General features: G+C 40.0%; 1 protein-coding gene across 1 annotated transcript in view; it reads right to left on the bottom strand.

Annotated features, from left to right (window-relative positions):
* The window catches only part of sema3bl (sema domain, immunoglobulin domain (Ig), short basic domain, secreted, (semaphorin) 3bl), a 69,147-nt gene extending 50,578 nt beyond the window's left edge, over window positions 1-18,569 (bottom strand). Inside the window, 1 exon segment of the mRNA XM_034209277.1 lies at window positions 18,213-18,569. Within this exon segment, the coding sequence (XP_034065168.1) occupies window positions 18,213-18,300 (88 nt within the window). The 5' untranslated portion in view covers window positions 18,301-18,569.
* Between the last annotated feature and the right edge of the window lie 2,296 nt (window positions 18,570-20,865).

Genomic DNA, 20,865 nt, shown 5'->3' with positions numbered 1-20,865 from the left:
GCCCATACCATAACCCCACCACCACCATGGGCCCACTCGATTCACAACATTACCCTAACCCTAACCCTACCCCTACCCCTCACACCAGCTACTGACTGGTTTTCGGACCCCCCCACACCCCCCTAATAAAGCAAAAAATGCACGTTTCAGAGTGGCCTTTTATTGTGGCCAGCCTAAGGCACACCTGTGCAATAATCATGCTGTCTAATCAGCATCTTGATATGCCACACCTGTGAGGTGGGATGGATTATCTCGGCAAAGGAGAAGTGCTCACTATCACAGATTTTTTCAGATTTGTGAACAATATTTGAGAGAAATGGTTATTTTGTGTATATAGAAAATGTTTTAGATCTTTGAGTTCATCTCATGAAAAATGGAAGCAAAAACAAAAGTGTTGCGTTTATATTTTTGTTCAGTGTATTTATTGTAAATCAAACATGATCTACAGTATTCTGAAACCGGATCATAACCCATTATAATACAAGTAACGTCCTGTACAGTATCTCATAACCACTTGTGGAAGTTTCTCGGAGTACCCTTCACATTAAAAAAATAAAGCTGAAGGGGGTACCTAGTGCTTTGAGTTGTCAAAAAGACCTGGCAAGCTGCCATGTTTGACATATTGGGAGTGCGAACATGTTGGTTATATGTGCCTCTCATACCTTCCTTTCATGACACTTCTTCTGCATCACCTCTCTCCCTCTCTCTCTGCGTTGGTAACAAGATGAGGAGTGAAATACGTTTGTGAGAAGACGTCTTCGGTATGCCAAACTCTCAGTGGAGCAGTCTTTCAGCTGAATCGGTTTTCCATCTACCTCTCATCACTCGTCTCAGTTTTTCCTCTCTCTCCTTTTCCCTCGGCCCAACACACACTACCTCACACACACGCAGTGAGAAAGTAGGCTCAGTCACTCAGCACTCAGCGAGGGTATTGACTGAGTGAAGCACGGGGGCCTCCTGTACCAGGGACACCTTGTCCATCACTGGGGCCTCGCAGACACACTGATGATCTGTTTTTATTAGACATCTCCGTTTCTCCAACTCATAAGCTTCCACACACACACACACACACACACACACACACACACACACACACACACACACACACACACACACCACACACACCACACACACACACACACACACACACACACACACACACACATATACACATATTCAAACAGCCTCACTCTATAGATCACCCTTATTACCTAAACTTTGGGGAGAGCACTTTCAACAGATTAACACATAATGATGTTTTCTCTGTATGTATACTCCCTAATAGGGTCTTAACAGCAGCCAAATCAAAACCTGACCTACTCTGGTGAAACGTTGTCCTCTGCTGAGGCCGACCCACGTTGTAGCTTGTAAATTGTTGCTACACAAAATCCTCTGAAGACAATGAAGAGGGGAATCATTTTGTAAGAAATAAAGGCTGCTTGCAAGAGAATAACGAGGAGACATAGGAGTGGGAACACATCAGGGATAGTGTGTAGGGCAAGAGGGAGTTGAAGGAAGTTAGCAAAACACAAGATAAAGACAGAAATGGAAGGGGAGGAGGTGTTTCGGCTTTAGCAGCTGGTAAAAGTCAGAAAATAATGAGTAGAAACAGAGAAAGGCAGGCACAGAAAGCCACGAGACAGTAAGAGAGCATTGATGTGTGATGGATTTATTGGAACTGACAAGGTAAGCAGAAACGTACGAAGCAGAAGGAGAAGATAAGCTTCAGTATGTTTTACATTAGATCTGTGCCATTGCATCATACACATTTCATACCAAATGTGAAATTAGACAATGAATGTTTTAGGAATGTTTGACGATAGCCAATTAGTTATTTAGATAGAAAGCGCGTTAACACTCAGCACAAATAAAACATAAACACAAACGTATAGTAGTTAAGACGCATTCAGCAGCACTGTCCCAGGTTCAATTCAGGCCAGTATTGATACACTGGTCCTGTTTTTTAACTCCTCGCACAGAAAAACCTGTAAAGCCAATCCACAATTCCAGTCCTAAAAATATGCCGGAAACTTTGTGTATAACAGTCTGGTTTGATATTTTCTAGTAAGCTAATCGAAACATCCCGTCCCTCAGATTGTGGATCGACCCCGGCATCCCTCCTGGCCAGGCACCTTTACTGGAAGTCAAACTCCTTTTTTCTAATCCTGCTTCTCATGCGAATATAGCTTTTGTCACAATTTAGTGAATGCAAAGGAAAAAAGAAAGAAATCAAATAAAACATGTTAATGGTATTTGAACCTGGGGCAATATTCTCGACCGTTGAAGCTCATGGCAATGTCGTCAGTTGTGTAAATCATAGAGTACTCAATAAATTGACATTTTGACTTGATGGTTAAGCTTTTAAAATAGGAACTTTGATGCTCAGAGCAAAAGGAGCATGGGTGGGCCCAAATAGCATTTAAAATGACATTTGATTTCTCTGAGTAATGACCGGCTAAACGCACAAACAACTCTTTTCACTATTTATTTGGGGACATGTGTGTCTCCGCGTCTGTTTTCACTGGTTGTTGACAAGACTGCCAAATATCTGGTTTCCTGTGTACCTGGAGTCATTTATTCCCCCCCCCCCCCCATGCTATGCACACACAAACATAAACACACTCAGAACACTGTTTGATGTCTCTTTCTCTTCTTTCTTTCTACCTCTGTATCTCATAAATCACTCAGAAGTAGACACAACTCTTTAAATGACAACGCACAAAAAAAACACATCCACAGCAGACACACACAAACAGAGGTGAGCTAACAGCTTCCATCTGCAGCTTGTTATCACTCCAGCAGCTCATCGCCTCACTGTGGAAACCACACCACTGTCTCACCTCTCACCAACCCCTCTCTCCCCTGCTGTCAATCCAATCGCCACATATTTTCTGTCCATTCGTTTCACCTCTCTATTCTCCATAATGCTCTGTCTCTTCTGTCCATCCATCTTTAACTTCCTCTCTGGTGTTAGTTTGTCTCCCTTGAAGTCGTGTCTAACGATGTCTTCAATTTCGTCTCTCATGCCAGTCCATTCGTCTTCCTGTCTCTCTCCCCTTTGCAGCTAGATATTTCTCTCTTTTTATCCATCTTGTGTCCAAGGAACCCTTACATCTCTGGATCCCCTCACAGCATCCATAGTTAAACTTCTACATCTGTCTCCAATGTGTCTAGTTTCCCTGAGGGCCCAGTCGACGCTTCATGACAAACCATCCGTGCCAAACCGATGCGACGCGCAGGAGAGCATCTGGTTTCACTGTACGTGTCAAACCTCAGCTATTGCATTGTGCCGTCTCAGCCACATCAAACGTATGTATGCAGTAATTCATTCTGGGATTTGTTTACATTGCACATTTTCCACTTAGTCAGGACGAGGCAAGACCCGCTGTCTGTCAAATCTGAGTCAGACGACACGGACCGTAGACCCTTTGCTTGTTTGCATATTTTTGTTAGGTCTCTAGCTTATATTAACAAAGTTTAAAAAAGCCTTCAGATTAAAAGTTTCTAGTGTGATGAAACTGAGGGCTACATGCATGTGTGCTCTTGGAAATCTAAAATGGCATTTGGAGAGCGCAGACCTCCAGAAGGGGGAAGTAGTGGAGTACAAATACTTTGTTTCTGTACTTAAGTACATTTTTCTTGTACCAGTACTGTACTCCACTACTTATTTTTCTGACGACTTTTTACTTTCATTTTTAACACTTCTTATATTTTCTAAACAGGCTTGTTCCTTTAGTTTTAATCTGCGTTTGGTGGCCTGATCATTATTATTTAGAGTCATTGCGTGCCTATTGATTTCAACACGAACCGTGTATCCTTCATTTCCTGGTCTTCATGAGAACGTTGTCATGTTGCCGTTGTTCAGCATCGAAACATTCGTTAACTAACAATGACATTATTGTTCTATTAATATAAAGTGAGGTCAGGTAGTCTTTAAAACAGTTGGTAGTTATGGGGACTTTTTACTTAAGTACATTACGAAGCCCAAACTTCTTTACTTTTACTTGAGTAAAGAAGTTTAGTGAGTACTTCTACTTTTATCAGAGTATTTTTTAACACGAGTATCTGTACTTCTACTTGAATAAAGGACGTGTGTACTTTTGCCATCTCTGCAGACCTCCACCAAGGCTAACGCTGCATTCACATGCGGTCCCCATTTACCAAATTGTGGAGTTCTTCCGACATCACATGTATTCACAACCTTGAAGTTCTTATGTGTAAACAACATGGACGCTGCAAAAAATATGTGTTGGATTTGATCGGTGCATTTTAAATAAAATCTTCCAAGTGTTTGTTCGAATTTGAGTGGTCACCTTTATTTTAAGATTATTCCGACACCTGGAGAGCAGCAAATATTTTAGCAAAAGTCAAACTTTATTTACAACCTAGATGTTTCTTCCTTCTCCCATGCTACACCCTTCAGTTTCATGCAAAATGTAGCCAGTTGTAGGAGACAGACGGCTACAACTAAGAGACGGATAGGCAACAAATGAACTCCTTGTCGCTGGTGAAAAGGGCAAATGTACAACAAAGTGGTTAAAAAGTAATATTTGCAGTGACAGGTCTGGAAGCAAGAGTGAAAGTTGGTTAAAGAGGAGAGACAGAAGGAAATAATTGAGCAGAAAATGAAAAAAGCTCCCTTCAAAATCTCATGCTGACATCTCTAATGTACAAATTGGGCACATGCTGAGTGTAAACTGTTTTAATCCACACTCTCACGCACACACACATGTATGTAGGCACACACACAACACACACGCATGTATGTAGGCACACACACAATAGTAACAGTGTTAACGTTGGCTCAGTGGGAGAGGGGGACACATCTGAAGCCCATTAGACCCCCTGTGCTACAAAATGAATACCAGAAACACACACATAGACACAGACATACACACACCATCATGGATTACTAAGACCTATTCCACATCTCAGCTGGCAACACTGTCAATCTCTATCTCTATAATATTTTGCTTTTTGACATGTTTGTCTATCTCGAGCTCTGGCACCACAAACACACTGATACACAAACAAATAAAGCACATTAGCACTCATTACAACGCCCCGACAGACTTTCCCAGGGGTATCATTAGATCTCGGCTGCTTGTATATTGTTGCAGTGGGCCAAGTAGTTTCTGGAATCTTGCCGCATGCACAAAAAACTAATCTCAAAGTGCAAGTTCTTACTCTACTCATCCACGTCAACGTGCAAATCCCGAACGAAGACATGAAGAAGACAGAACAGTACATAGAAGATAAGAAGAAGAAAGAATCAAGACTACTACTCTGCCTCATCCTCATCCTACTCCGCCTCTCCTCGCCTCCTACCTCCTCATCCGTACTGCCTCACTCCTCCTCTCCCCGGTTGTCATATTCCCTCCCCATCCTCACTTTGTTCAGTATGAGATGTGTATTAGAGCTTGACAAATTACCTACATTATGTATGTCTTTCTTTCTGACCATTACTTTTTCATACTCACTATTGTATGTAAAGAAAAAGAAGAAAATGCTGGCGTTACTGTACTATCCATGTATCCAATGTGAATCCATCCCTATCCTATTTAGCTCACATCGGAAAAATGAGTTTCATTTGTTGACACAAGGCTGTTATTGTAAAATATTTTGCGGACAGTTTTGGGAAAAGTCCAATGACCTATAGCAAATCAGCTTTTAATTGTGTATTATTATTTATAAATGGTCACATGCTTTTTAAAATTGTTCTGACCAAAACAAACAAGGAATTACATGCAATTAAGCAATTTATTATCAATAACGCAAACATAGAAAGATAGGTCCTTTTTCTTCCACGCTGGAATCATTGAGTTTCTTTCTGACGTCATGTAAATTGAAAACCTGTTCCCATTTCCATTCATTTCCATAGTTCTCTAGACATTCACAGCTATTAGACTCCTGTTATCTCTGTTTCCTTTGTTTAAACTCACAGGGAAGTGTCCTGGCAGTGATACCAGATCATTTCTGACAGAGTAAATCCTGGGATTTCCTGCCAACCTGTTACTGCTCCTCACTTGTCACTTCACAGCTCACATTCTTTACACACTTAATCATGTGATAAAACCATGGGAAATGCAATGTGCGATTACAGGCTAATTGTGATTTCCTTCTTTCTTTGACACACACACACACGCACACACACACACACACAGTCTCAGGATGCCTCTCAGACTTGCTGTTACCCAATCTTCCTTCCTGGGCCAATCAAAACACAGCGGAGGGTGTTACATCATCACCCTCGATCCTCTTCAACCCTCACCCCCGCTGCTTCCCTTCCTCCCTCATTTCATCATCTCTCCCTCCGCTCTTACTCTCCTTATCGTCCTCCCTCCCTGACGGCCAGTTGCTTTCTCTCGATCCATCTTTACTGTTCGTCCACTTTCATCCTCTTTTCCTCCCCGTTTTTAATCCACCCTTACTCCATTACTCACCCCAACCACACACCTCCCTCTCACTTGATCTTTGCTTCATCCCTGCTACTTTCCTTTCTTAATCTCAATCCCTTTGCATCACAAATCTCCCTTTCTCACTTCTTCCTCATCCTTGCTCCATCGTCATTCCTAACATGTTACTGTATATTTCTCCCCAAAGAAGGTCCAATGCTATTTTATTCCCTGAGTCTCTTCTTGAACTCCAGTCTTTTATTATTTGACTCCCGTCCCTCACTCGTGTTATCGTTATCGTGTTATCGTGTTATCTGAGGCCTCCAGTTATCTATAAAAGTTTCTGTTGGCTCGGTTTCTTTATTATTTGTTTCAATTTATATGAAAACGATTGATTTTTTTAGACATAAAATGACATGTGTATTAGTTTATCTGTTATTTGTGGAGGAAATTCCACTTAAAAAACAGAAACAACCTGGTTGGCAAGAAATGAACAAATAATAGAAGTTTTAAAGAAAAGTTGTGTTATTTGTTCATTTCTTGCCAACCAGGTTGTTTCTGTTTTTTAAGTGGAATTTCCTCCACAAACTTGGCGCTGTGAGCAGGGTCAGACTACTGGTGGGGACTCCGGAGAGAACAGACGGCCAACTTAATAGGAAATCCCTCCCTATCCGGTGAGAAGCTGAACTCGGAAGGAGGACCCGACCAGGGGCCTCATTTATAAACGGTGCGTACGCTCAAAAGATGGCGTACGCCAGTTTCTACGCACTGTTTGCGATTTATAAAATACTAACTTGACGGGAAAACGTGCGGTCCTCCACGCAAACTCTAACCCATGCGTACGCACTAAGCACAACAACGGGAGAGACGAGAAACTGCGACACCGTTGGCAGAAGGAAGAATGGAGAGAAATATGTGGAAATAATACCATAAATAAAACGTTACCTCTCATTTATCATATATGAAGAATTCATTTTCAAACATTGATTAAAGCCAATCTTAAAATGATTTAACAAACGCCTGTTTGCGACTCCTCAGTGCACACAAAAACATAACTTGGAGAAATAAATAAATACGGATATGTTATTGATCACCCCTCGAATATGTTCTCTTGTTAAGAAATGTTTTCTCATAAATGATGCGGTAAACAGAAGGACAGAATTACTTTAAACTGACGCCGTTTTGCATTTCTATAGGTTGTAGATACGAGCATGGTTTTATATCATGTTTAATCGTGTTTTATGCCGTTTGCCACGACTTGATAAGTCGCTCGTAAAACACAGGAGGTATGGAAGCTAAGAACACCATATGTGGTAAATTGTACAGCTAATATAACACAACACATTAGTTGTATTTCCTTTAACTGGTGGGTTATGGATATATAGTTGCTGATCGACAGCTGGAGCACAAACCGCCATGCCTCAGCTCAGAAAGGATCGCTTTCAGTCATGTCAGGTTTTGTTTTGTTGTTAATTTTGTAGGCTTAAGTTTTTCTTAAAGTTCTCTTTTTTGTCATGCTTAGTTTTTTCCTCCTTGTGAGCGCTTCTTGTTTATGCCAGTAACTACTCTATTAAGAGGGATTATCTGATCTTTGGAATTAAAAATACATTTTGTTACATTCAAGACTTTGTCTCTGGGTCGTGCATTTGGGTCCATCAGTCCTGACATAAAGTGTTTGTATTTTCTGTTGTATGGGGTCAGATCTTGCACTAACTTATTGGTGCAAGACTCTGTCCTTTCAGCTGAAATAGATTAACTCTGTTAAATGCTTTTTGACTTTTATTGACTTTATTAAATAACACAACTTTGCTTTAAAACTTCTAGTATTTGTTCATTTCTTGCCAACCAGGTTGTTTCCTCCACATTATTGTTTTAGTCGTTTTTCCCAGCAAATAAGTCGTTGGCTCGGTTACTTTGTGGGAAACATTGTAATGTTGAACAAGAGCTGGTTTCAAAATAAAATCAGTGATGATAAAAGGATAAGGTTTCTATCGGAGATAAAGATGAATAGCTCTATAAAGATGAACAAATGCAATACCATAAGATATCTATAAAGAATAGGGTGTTTTAGATCAAGATATTGTGGCTATGTGCACCAATAACAAAGATAATTTGTTTTAAAACAGATACATGTTCTAATTAAACTTGTACGGCTGTCTTGTCTAATAGATACATCAGTCCGCGGTAGGGTTCTGTGTGCTCAGCACTTCCTGTCAGCAGCTTGAGTGGAACTAATTGATTGCGTTTGTTTCAGGGGCGGGGTGGGGGGTGTGAGGCACCACAGTGTGCATCCTGCATTGGGGAGGGTTCCCATCGTTTCAACACTTTACATTGGTTCTGAGCCAAATTTGTGTATGTGTGTGTGTGTGTGTGTGTGTGTGTGATCACTCTAGCCCTCTGTTTTTCTTTCTTTGTGTGCTTGCTGCTCTCTGCAGGAATATCCAGCTGCACTTCTGTGTTTGTAATGCCTGGTAATCCTTTAATGTGTCCAGTAAAAAAAATACACGAGCAGACTGGAGGATGTTTATCCATCTCATGGAGAGATGTTTCTTTCTCTAGTAGGAACAGTATGACTTACACTGGCAAGGCATCTGTCGTTCCAAAAGTCCGACCCAGCATGCACTTGGTGGTAGGTGATCTACCAAACGAGGCCAAATCCAACATTAGTCCAACTGAGCATAATGTTTTCACAAGGTGTTATTGTGAGGCTGTGATTTGTTGAGTTTGTTAAAAGCTTTTGGTGCACATGAACGACAGAGGATCATGTGAGTTAAAATAACTTACATACTTCATTTGCTCTTGTTTTCAATATTGAAGCTATGGTAACACTGTTTCAACAATTTTTCAAGCTTAGTTTCCCAAAAGTGATTGAACCACTTATTTGCATATTATGCATATGTTACATGTATGTTGTTTGCTAAAATCAGTCAATTATGTTGAAATGGACAAAAGACAATGCAGCTCACAGAGAAAGTTGATGATACATCCCCTTAATCTGTTAACCTGCCACACCTAAGGAAATTGGGTACAGATATACAGTTGGACATCAGATAAAAGTTTTAATTTGTCAAAAATGTACCAGAAATAACTAATGACAGTCCAATCAGACCACGACTGTACTGTTTTGTGTATTGCCAATTATAAAATGCTAGAATGCCAACTAATAGAGTAAACATTGTGCTCATTAAACCTGCTTAACAGCTGAGTCCTAGCATTACAATTGTGAGCCTGCTTCCATGCTAACATCAGTATTTAGTTCCTCTGGGCATCAGAACAGCCTTACAGAAGTGCTGGCATATAAACTCTAAGTATTTTTTCTTATTTAACCATGATAATAACCATTCCCCTACTTTTGCCAACTACATTAAATGTTCCTTTTGCCTTTAGTAGACAGAGGAGACACAGGAACCGGGTATACACTGTAAACACATGATAAGATATTTTAAGCGATGACACTAAAGGAGTTTGAAGAAAGTAAATCAAATCAAAATGTAATGTTGCTGGGACCAGAATGGAAATAAGAAATAAACACTGGGTGTGGCAGAGTGTAGAAAGTTTAGAGAAATAATTGTTCAGGAATTGAACCCCCCTTAATGCTCATGGTAAAATAACGGCATATCAGTGTAGATAACGGGGTTGATTGTGGCTGGCTTCTAAAGCACACGCACTAACACTCTTATTTTTAACTTGGCCATGCTAGTCAAACAAGAGTGAATATACAAAGATTTCCCAAAGCAGGAGATACAGGATACTCCCTCTATGAAGAAATACACACATACATGGAGACACACACATCCTCCGTAGCTCCCGAGTGTAAGTGGAGTACTTCTAATCTACATGGCAGATGGTCAAAGCCACATTGTTGAGCCTTGAACCTTCAATCTTTTCTCCTCAAAGGGACCAATGTCCTCCTGCCTTCAGGTTAGCCTCTTCCTCTTATCCATCCATCTGTCTTTCTTTCATCTCACTCATCTTCTTCTCCACCCTTTCAACCTCCTCCTGTCTTTTCATTTTCATTTTCTTAGCCTTGCTCTGTCTTCCTTTTTCATCCATGTTTCTCTCTCTACCACGGTAACATGCCGTCTTTTCATGCTTGCTTTTCCTGGATCCATCATGGTTTCCCTCTACATTCAAAGATCTATAATTCATTACTTCCCTCGATTTACCCTCTGTCCTTTTCTCTCTCCGCTCTTAGAAATTCATTGATGTTTCCTCTCTTTCATGGACATTCCACACTTTCATTCACCGTTCAGCCCGTTGATTCCTGCCAGCTTTGGGGCGCATGTTTTATGTCACGGTGCAGTCCTGGTTCAGGCAGTCAAGCCATGTAAAGGCCTGTGTGCACTGACCTTCAAGGGCAATCCCATGTTTATCTGGACATGTTTCGTCGGAAAACTAAGCTTTTGAATACCGAAGGTTTATCAGTCTTTCCTTGGACTTCAAGGGATGTGGGAGGTGTTGCACTCATCGCCCAGGCTTGTAGTATCGTGTATCAAGAGGCAGTCCATTCATTCTCTGTTCAATGGACTTTTTATGAGTAAAGCTATATCTTAAAAATGTACAAGGACGACGTAAACTTTTATTAGTTACTTACTCCCTGTGATTTCCCTTCCTTTTCTTTGGAACTCAGCCCAGTTTTTAAAAAGGTTAATTCCTTACTTTAAAGAGGATACTAGTATGCAGTCCTCAAATAAGAGTCAAGGCCTTGACAAACATGGGGCGTGACGAATTAACAACACGGAAATTGATTTACAACCTCATTCTTAAGAGAAAATGTTTGGATTCAACATCAGTCTCTTCATTTTTTTTGTTTCGTTTTAGCAAACTGTCAGTGAATTTCAGTTCCCTCTGGTAGCGCCGCTGTGAATGTGTCTAGGGCTTTTTGTCTGAAAGGTAAAAAAAAAAGGAGTGGATCTGGTGTGCACTGCCTTTGTATATATAGGTTGAAAGGATAAATAAAGTGATCTGACCTGGTTTGAACTACAGAGCCTCGGTCTTGTTGTTACTTGAAAAAATAAAGTGCAACATAACTTCACCAGTGTAGTATACAGTACACCATGTCTGTCACACAAATGTTAAAGGTGGGGTAAGTTTGAGAAACCGGCTTGAGATACACTTTCTGTTATATTCCATGGAATGCTCTTAACATCCCGATAGCAATGAATATCTTAAGTGCTTTGACAAAAAATCCATAATAAAAAAATGTCATCTGTGGAAGCTGTACTGTAAAAAGCACGACCAATCATTTTAGCCGGCCCGGCTAAAATAACTGAATGGCCTACCTGCCTGTCAGCCTTCCATCTGTGCACAAACTTATTTCGTGCCCTCATTGGTCATGTGCGCGTTCATGTGTGTTGGAGGAGGGGCTCTGTAAGGAAGTGGCAGATTTTTTCCAAAATGACCTACCCCACCTTTAAGTAAACGTATGTTTCATTTGCGGCAAGTAAGTATTGATGACAAAAAATAAAAATACGTATGTGGGGTCCTGTGGTTTTTCCAAAATTATTTAGGTGCCTCTTTCGTTAATGGAGGCAACAAATTTGAACTATCATTGTTACTGGTTCATTTCCAATCTGCTCTACGAGAAATGAGCCTCACCTATAATGTAAATTCCTTTAAAAGAAAATGTTTCAGCATAGAAACATCAAGGACAGATGTTTTCATCCAGTGTTTAGCAAAGATTTCTAATGAAAATGTTTTCTTATTTTGGACATCTGTTTGGCTTTCTGACGTATAAATGATTTGCTTCAGCGCCCCTAACTGTCTATTTTCTTCCTAGGCTGATTTATCTTCTTTTGCCTCCTCTCCATATTTGCTCTCTGATCTGGCTTTGTGTTTATCTCAATGCTTTTTCCAGCTCCTCATCTCGCACACATTTACTGTCAACCCCCCCATGCCTCCATCTGTGTGCTGTCTGTGATCTGGCCAAGCCGACATCTGAGAGTTGTCACATGTGAGACGCTGTTGACACGACACACAAGTGACACCTTGAGACACACAAATGTCTGGATGAAATGGCAATGGCACTCTCTTGCTCTGTGACAAACAATCACACACAGTTAACTTCAAAAACACACACACACAACAAAGGCTCAGTACACACATATTATACTACATCTGCAATACATCTCCATTTCCGTCACACACATTCACATTTTGCACTTCATACAGACCTAGTAACACCTACACAAGCATTCACCAAAAAGGCTTTGCAGATCAAAACGCCAACACACTAACACCTCCACACACAGAGATATCTGTATCCAACATCCTGTGCCATTCTCTTTTCTCTCACACACACACACACACACACACACACACACACACACACACACACACACACACACACACACACACACACCCTCCCTCACATCATGCCCGCGGTGTCAGAAACATGCAGTGTGTTTCCTCTGTCAGTAGGTTCACATACCAGACAGAAAACCTCTTAACGGTGTCTCCTCAGCCTCCAAACTAAATATTGGGATATTAATGGACAAAGCACTTCTGTGCCTCTTCCATTACACTATGTATGTAGAATATTACATAAAATGACACTAAGTAAATATATTTTATATTCATGACGGGTCTTAAAATAATGATATCTCATCTCTAGTCACTAAGTAAAGAAAAGCATGTATTAGTTATCATTTTCTATTTAAAGCACAATTCTGAGGTACAGTAATAAGCACAGTGGATATGTTTTGGTTGATGGTAATGAAGGTTGATTATTACTCCCTTGATGTGAAATGTATTTTTTCTAATAACCGCATGTGTCGGAGTTGGTATCCCCCTCATACTTTGGCCAATCCCCAGCAATCAAAATACAAACTTTGTTTTATATATCTTGTGGCTATGTGATATAGAAGCCTATGTTTTTATACCTAATAAGATGACATCTTTGCCAATCTTAAAATAAACTTTAATTGCAACAAGAACAGGAAACTGTGTCTCGTGCAGTTTCCAAGTTATGGAGTTTGTCTTTAATATACAGAAGAAAGGAATGATAACGGTTTTGTTATATATAATAGCAATACTATATTGATATTGCAATATTAGAGTAGATATCCGACACTCACCCAGTATTCCTTATATTAAACACACCAACCATGCAATCCTAATTGAGTAATCTATACCATGATAGATTCTGATTAAAATACTTGACAGACATGCATATGAATTGCCATTATAAGGGGGTTAAAGTTAATCATTTTGGGACACGATTCCTTGATACAAAACTTTCGAAACATTTCGCTAACATTAGGTTGCCACTGCCTTCGCTTAAAAGCCTTATGAGCTTGTTGAACTACGATTACAGATATCAATAACGGGTTCAACCTTTTACCTGGACCAGGACTTTTCTTTCATTGCAGTTTTCATTATCTTTTAAACAAATTGGACTCTTGTTCATGTTCTGTAAACTTTCGGAAATTGGCTCGTAAGCCTGCAGGGTTAAACTGCCATGACTCTTTTTCAAGGAATTACACAAACATTTGACATTCAAACACATGTCAAACATTATTAAAACATTAAAACCTCTAAAACCCTATTTTCTGTCCAATATGTCTTAGAGCCGAAGCTTATATACTTCCTAATAAAATAACATGTGCCTGACAAGCCAGTTGGCTTGGTTAGAAAAACCTTAAAGTGTATCTCTTTTGCTTCCTCTTTGTCTTTCCTTTGCTGGGTTTTAGATCCGTCTAGAGGTCTGGGAGCACTTATACTGAACTCAGGAAAGAGAGGAAAAGTGCAATGAACCAGCTATTACATGGAGCAGGGAGGGAGTGATGGATGAAAAATAATGGCCAAAGAAAAGAGCTGAAAGATGAAAGGATGGAAGACGCCCTACATTTCAGCAGCTTGGGAGTCTCCAACAGACTCCCGGTGACAGATTACCCCGCTCCGCCTAAGAACAACTAACACCCGTCTGAATGTGCGCATCTGGGCTACGCTGAATGAGAAGAACAACTCATTAATTCACAGGCTGTAAGCGAAAACAAACACAACCCTTCACTCTGAGAACTAATGCAATCTGATCATAATAAGATGCTTGTGTGTGTGTGTGTGTGTGTGTGTGTGTGTGTGTGTGTGTGTGTGTGTGTGTGTGTGTGTGTGTGTGTGTGTGTGTGTGTGTGTGTGTGTGTGTGTGTGTGTGTGTGTGTGTGTGTGTGTGTTGTGTGTGTGTGTGTGTGTGTGGTGTTGGGGTTCTCAAGTGCCCCCTGTCTTTGGTGAGACAAAGTGAATATTGTATTAGACAGAGTGTGTGTTTCTGTGTGAGCGAGCACTAACATCTATAGAGGGAATTGAAATGAATAAGTGAAGCAGGCTGAAGAGAGAGGAAGACAAATGAAAGACATACATAGACACATAGAGAAAGGCAAAGAGAGATGCATGATGGGAGGTTGGTATAGACGCTTGGCAGAGGGCTGGGAGTGCAGTCAACCACACACACATCGCATACCTCGACGCCTCAATGTCACCCCCAGTACACACATGATCACACAAGAACACACACACATTCTCACTTTGTTGTCAGGAGTTATAATTGCAAATTAGGTTGAAAAACAAACATGAACCGCAATTTTCTCTTTGTGTTTGCTATGATCATAAACAAATATAGCAATCAAATCAAATCAAATAATTCATAAAGTCAGGAAGTGAAAAACGATAAAATACTGATTTTGTTATTTGTTAGTCAAGAGAGGTTAAAGTCTTCCATAATACAAAATGCAATATCTTTTGGGGAAAAAGCAAATGTTCTCCCCCAAAAAATATGGATTTCTTTTAGCATTTAAATGAGTATATTAAAACGTGTATTGAGGACCTATTTTTTTTTTATGAAATAAAGTGATTTTATGTTGAAAGGCTTTGTAAATGTTTAATACATGTCTGATAAGATTCAATCTCCATCCAATTACACATAGATGGACTTAAATGGCTAAATCAATGTTGAATGGGATGTTTAAGGTAAACATAAAGAGTGCTGGATTGAATTGTAATAGTTTGGAGGTAAACTTCCTGCTTGACCTTCTACCCACAAATTGATTGAAATGAGATAATGACAGCTTTTCCTGTCGCCAAATTACCTCTACATCCTCCGGGGAATACAAACACCCTCCAGGCTTCTCCGTGTTATAATGAAAGAGCAAGCAATAGAGGAAGGCACACAAACAGGGGGAACGCTGAGGTTAGGAGGAATGAGAAATTAGACTGAAAAAGTGAGAAGATAAGAAACTTGGAGACGTATGGAACGATTTACCGGGGAAAGACAAACAAGAAAAAAAGAGAATTGAGCCGAGGGGGAAATTATGTAAAACGGGGCAAGCAGTGGGATCAAATCTGAGGTCATCCCGACAGGAAGAAACTTGTTGGGCACTAATGAGAATCCTATAGGCACAGTTTCTTCCCACACTCCTCGTGAAGCTGGCAAAATGAGAGCAATTTTCCGATGGCAAGTAATGAAGAAAAACTGGTTTTATGTGGTGCTTTTTATTGCTAGACCAAAGTGAAAATGTATCTCGGAAAGCTTTGAAAAGGGGGGCTCTGCAGAGTAGAGTGCTGTGACTCACAACCTTGGGCACTGATTTTTTCCACTTATAGTGTTTGCCCAGGGCCTGACTTTGTTTGTTCAATAACTGAGGCTCACTCTGTATACTCAATTATGTTGCAGGACTTTCTGAATATTATCTCTTAAAGATCAAGAGACCATTCAGTAAATGTATAGCAAGGTTAAAACATTTAACATTGAATTACAAGACATTATGTAGTGATTTAACTATAACATCTAATTAGGATGGAGAGGATAAATAAAAAAAACAATGCCATTTTTGTAACGCAAATTAACCAACATACAACAACATACTAACCATTTTGCTATTGATCCTAAGGTGGTTCATTATCTGTGAGTGTCACAAGAGGCAAGGCTACTGCAGTGTCAATCTAATTACAAAGGTTAATCCCCATGTCCGCATCAATATGCTCAGCAAATTTCATGGCAATCTATTCCTATGAGATATCTTTTGTGCAAGTCCATGTTTTTGGCCTCAAGGTGGTGGTGAAAGAGGGAAAGCTCGAAAACTGTTCATCCTCTGGGGACCAGGAATGTGTTCAGAAAATGTCATGGTGATGGTGTCACTAGATAAAAGGTCAGGGGTCACTTTAAGCTTTACGTTTTTACCTCTGCAGGACCATGAATATGAATATGGTCATTTCTACGACGTAATAAATGTTATCCTATGCCTGCTGCCAAAAGGCCAACAACACATACAGTACACTGAACAAAAATATAAATGCAACACTTTTGTTTTTGCTCCCATTTTTCATGAGATTAACTCAAAGATCTAAAACATTTTCTATAAACACAAAATAACCATTTCTCTCAAATATTGTTCACAAATCTGAAAAAATCTGTGATAGTGAGCACTTCTCCTTTGCCGAGATAATCCATCCCACCTCAGGTGTGGCATATCAAGATGCTGATTAGACAGCATGATTATTGCACAGGTGTGCCTTAGGCTGGCCACAATAAAAGGCCACTCTGAAACGTGCAGTTTTATCACACAGCACAATGCAAAAACAAAAGTGTTGCATTTATATTTTTGTTCAGTGTATATAGCAGTAGCTCAGTTGGTAAAAAAAGCATATGGAGACTACAATTACTCTGCTTGTCTTCTATGATGCCGTATATCCTACATGTTGAATCCATTTTTGTTTTTTCTGTCTCATACGTAAGTTTATCTCTTTCTCTGTTCTGAGCAATATTTCCAGTCAGCCAACAGGAAGACCTGTTACCTCAGATGGTGACTTTTCTCCTGGAAACATGGAGTTGAACAAGAGGATATCCTGTGTGATATCTATCGCTGATGATGATTGCAGACCCGCTCTGGCCTGAGCAAAATGAAACAATGAGCCTGGCTTGGCAACAACACAGTCAACACCATTCAAACACACACACACAACAAACCTTAACTTCCTTATTATTATTCAACCTGAGTGAGTCATGTCCAACATCAGAGAAGAACAGGACAAAACGATACTGTACAATGTTTAAATCTCGGTCATTGGCAGTAAAAAACCTCAAGCCTAAAAAAACAATAAAATGCATTTACACTTCCATCCAGATTGTAAGGTAACTACTTTTTGAGTATTTACAAGGTGAAAGGTCATTATCAAAGATTAGACAATCTGACCTTGTGTAACAGACGACATCCACGTCTGATGGACAATTAGTGGTACTTTCGATGACCTGTGCTGTTAAGTCCTTCAGACCTAATTAGGCTACATAATGTTAGTAACTACACCGCAGTATACACGCTTATTAACATCCTTCCCAGGTATTTCCGTTGCGGTTGCCGCTCCTAATAAACCTTCATAGTTGGAGCATCGTATCCCACCGCAGAGATGACCCTCAGCCAAAATCTCCTCCGGCTGGACACCCCGCCTGGAAACCAGCAAATTAACGTCTGCGAGCCTTGTAAAAACACATAAACCTCCCAAAACAGAAGCCAGAACATCGACCTGGATTTAACGCTTCCAGCTCGGACCACCGCGAAGAGTATAGATCGAGATAAATACACAAATAAAAATAAAAACAAGCCTGTAAACTGCAGTACCACGAGGGTGTTAAGTTAAAATGTTCACACACAAAACATATATTTGTTAGAAATAGAATGAGAAAAGTCAAATACTAAGCACCAGACTGTCAAGATCGCCAATTAATGCCACCTGTGGGGCACGCGCGCGTACAGATAAAGGGTGATAGAGATCAGCTGCGCAGATATATAGATAATTAAATAGATATATAATGAATCACTTAATTACCTTTGTATGACAGTCTCAGTCGCGGTATGTTTAACTTGGTCGCTGAGACGGTGGCGACAAGAAGCGCCACAAGAATAAATCCTTTCATTCTGCTGGAGAGATGCACTCCGGGTTTTAACTAGTAATTTCAAATTGTGTTGGCAAAAATCAAGCAGAATATTCCAGCAGGATTTAGAGAGGGAAACGGCTGGTTCCTTGTTGTCACAGTGCCAACAGTTGCGTTTCCAGGTAGTTCCCCGGTGCGTTAAAGGGTATTTGACCGAGCAGATGTGTCCTCTCCGCGGACTGACTGAGCTGCACTGACTCCGCTCTGACGGCTCACACTCCTTCAGTTCATTTCCAACAGCTGCCCAACAGAAGTATGTTTCAGCCAGAGAGAGAGAGAGAGAGAGAGAGAGAGAGAGAAAGAGAGAGACAGACTACACCACGCCTGTACAGCAGAGGGAGAGAGCAGTAGCTGCCCCTCCTTTACGCACAACACAACACTTGGAGACACGCTCCTTCACATGATTCATATCACCATTTCAACATCATGTGAAGTGCATTTAGTAGCAACAAATGTAGCTTTTATAAACTGTTATAGAGCCATTCATCATTTATAAACAGTGTAAAAAACCTATAATAAATCATTTGTAACACATTATGATGTACTTATAAACATTGTAAGTGTTAATAGCTAGATGAAGTAGATAGCCACAACATTAATCAACTATTTAAAAGAGTTTGGGTGCCTGGGTGGGTAAAACAAATTGTCACCAATACATCAAATGAAGCTCCCTAAAGACATTCTGCACATCAGACAATTGTGCTGAACCTGGATTGTAGATGTGTGGTAATTCCAAGGCAAACTGTGGGAAATATAGCCAACAGTTATAGCAAATATATGTTAGGTTTGTAGTACCTGAACAAAATAAGTCATACAAATAAAAAGTGAGTCAATCCATATGTTAAAATGCTCAATTTCATTGCTAAGATCAATTTTTTTGAAATATAACTTACCTTTTATAGATGCTCATTGTGATGCGTTATTAAGGGCGTGGCCAGCTAGATGCTGTCACGGCCCGGGTCTCTAGTTGCTATATCGGCCTCAGTTACAGCGACTCTCAACCTATTTGCCTATGTTTTTATTAAACAAGATGAGTAGAGTCTTCACAGGCTAAACATGGCAACGGCAACCAAATTAAGCTTCACTTTGGATTACAAAAAAACTATGGTCAAAACCTAAGGTCACGCAAGCCTACGTACATATTTGTATACAGTCAAGAGCACTGAGGAGAAGCTCTATGATTCATGGGTTATAAATCAATAAACAAATAAAACACGCAACTTCATCTCCACATTTCTCTCCTCTGCGAGCCCTGTGCATGCTTGCCGTTTCATAACCCCTTCAGGACCAACGGGACGTCTTCAGTAGTTTAATTAAGTTGTGGGGTACCTTCTCAACACCCCCCTCCCCATGTGCTCCCCAAGTGAACACAGGGGTCACGGCAGGGTGGGCGAGAGCCATTCAAAGTGTCAGTGTTACTGCGACCCATGTCTTTTGGGAACATTTGTTTGTACCAGGAATGAGGCTCCCATACATGTTTCATATAGACTGAGAGGCAGAAAGTGGGGGGAGAGAGGAGATAAGTGTTGAATGGAATGCTGGGCGCTTGAGATGACAACGTGTCTCATAGCCGTGCAGAGGACCTGTGTGTGACGGTGAGGGGCTCACGTGTGCACTTCAAGTTTTGGTCTCACCGAGAACTTGTCCATCATGTGCATTCACATCAGAGTGACACAAATAATCAATAATGTTCTCATTACAGAATTTAAACAATTCCTTCTCTCAGTTAGATTATTGCAAGGACCACAGATAACCTTACATTAATGTTTTGTTGTTAAGTTTTGATCGTGATAAAATGTTTTAGTTTTGCTTTAGTATATCTTTGGCACTCCCTAACTTGTAAATCAGTCATACTTTTCAACAAGATATGAAATGTCCTATTTTTGGAGGAAAATACTTCAAGTGCATATTTTTGGCTCATTTAAGGCATGTGAAAATTGCACAATATAAATCTATTTTAGTATACCTCAACAATGGAATTATGATCAGTAGAAATGGCATGGGACCTTTAATATATCACCAACAATATAATCAAAATGCCTGTGTATAATTACTGTAGACAAATGAAACCACAGCGCTGACAGCAGTCTCATTCCAGTGGTATTGCGCTTTCTGTGTTAAGATCATGTTTCTAGTAAACACTGTTGCTTACTGATGAAATAAAGATGTTGCTACTTGTCCTTGTCTTCAGGCACATTTTTTGTTTATTTTTAGAGGATGAACATGTTTAAAAGGATCTTTCAATCTACTACTGTATCTCATTTTTTCTAGCTTTAGTATTGCCAGAAATATTATCAGTCTTTACTCTTATTTTGATACATAAAACAGTATTGCATTATGTTGATTCCATTTTGCTTATATGTACAAAGCAAACGGAGCGTTGCTTTTTCCTGGCTCTGTTATTAAAAAACATGAATCAAAATTATATTGCAACATTTAATTCTTAACTTTTCAACCTTCTTTGACAGTGTGAGTGAGATTTCATTGGCAATTCACAGCAGTAAAATGTCCTTGGTTATGTTAACAAATTCCAAAGAGATTATTATT

The sequence above is a fragment of the Gymnodraco acuticeps genome, unplaced genomic scaffold (genome assembly GCF_902827175.1).
Source record: "Gymnodraco acuticeps unplaced genomic scaffold, fGymAcu1.1, whole genome shotgun sequence".
Classification (NCBI taxonomy): Eukaryota; Metazoa; Chordata; class Actinopteri; order Perciformes; family Bathydraconidae; genus Gymnodraco; species Gymnodraco acuticeps.
The sequence above is the reverse complement of the archived record's forward strand: the minus strand, read 5'-3'. Positions and strand labels throughout refer to the sequence as shown.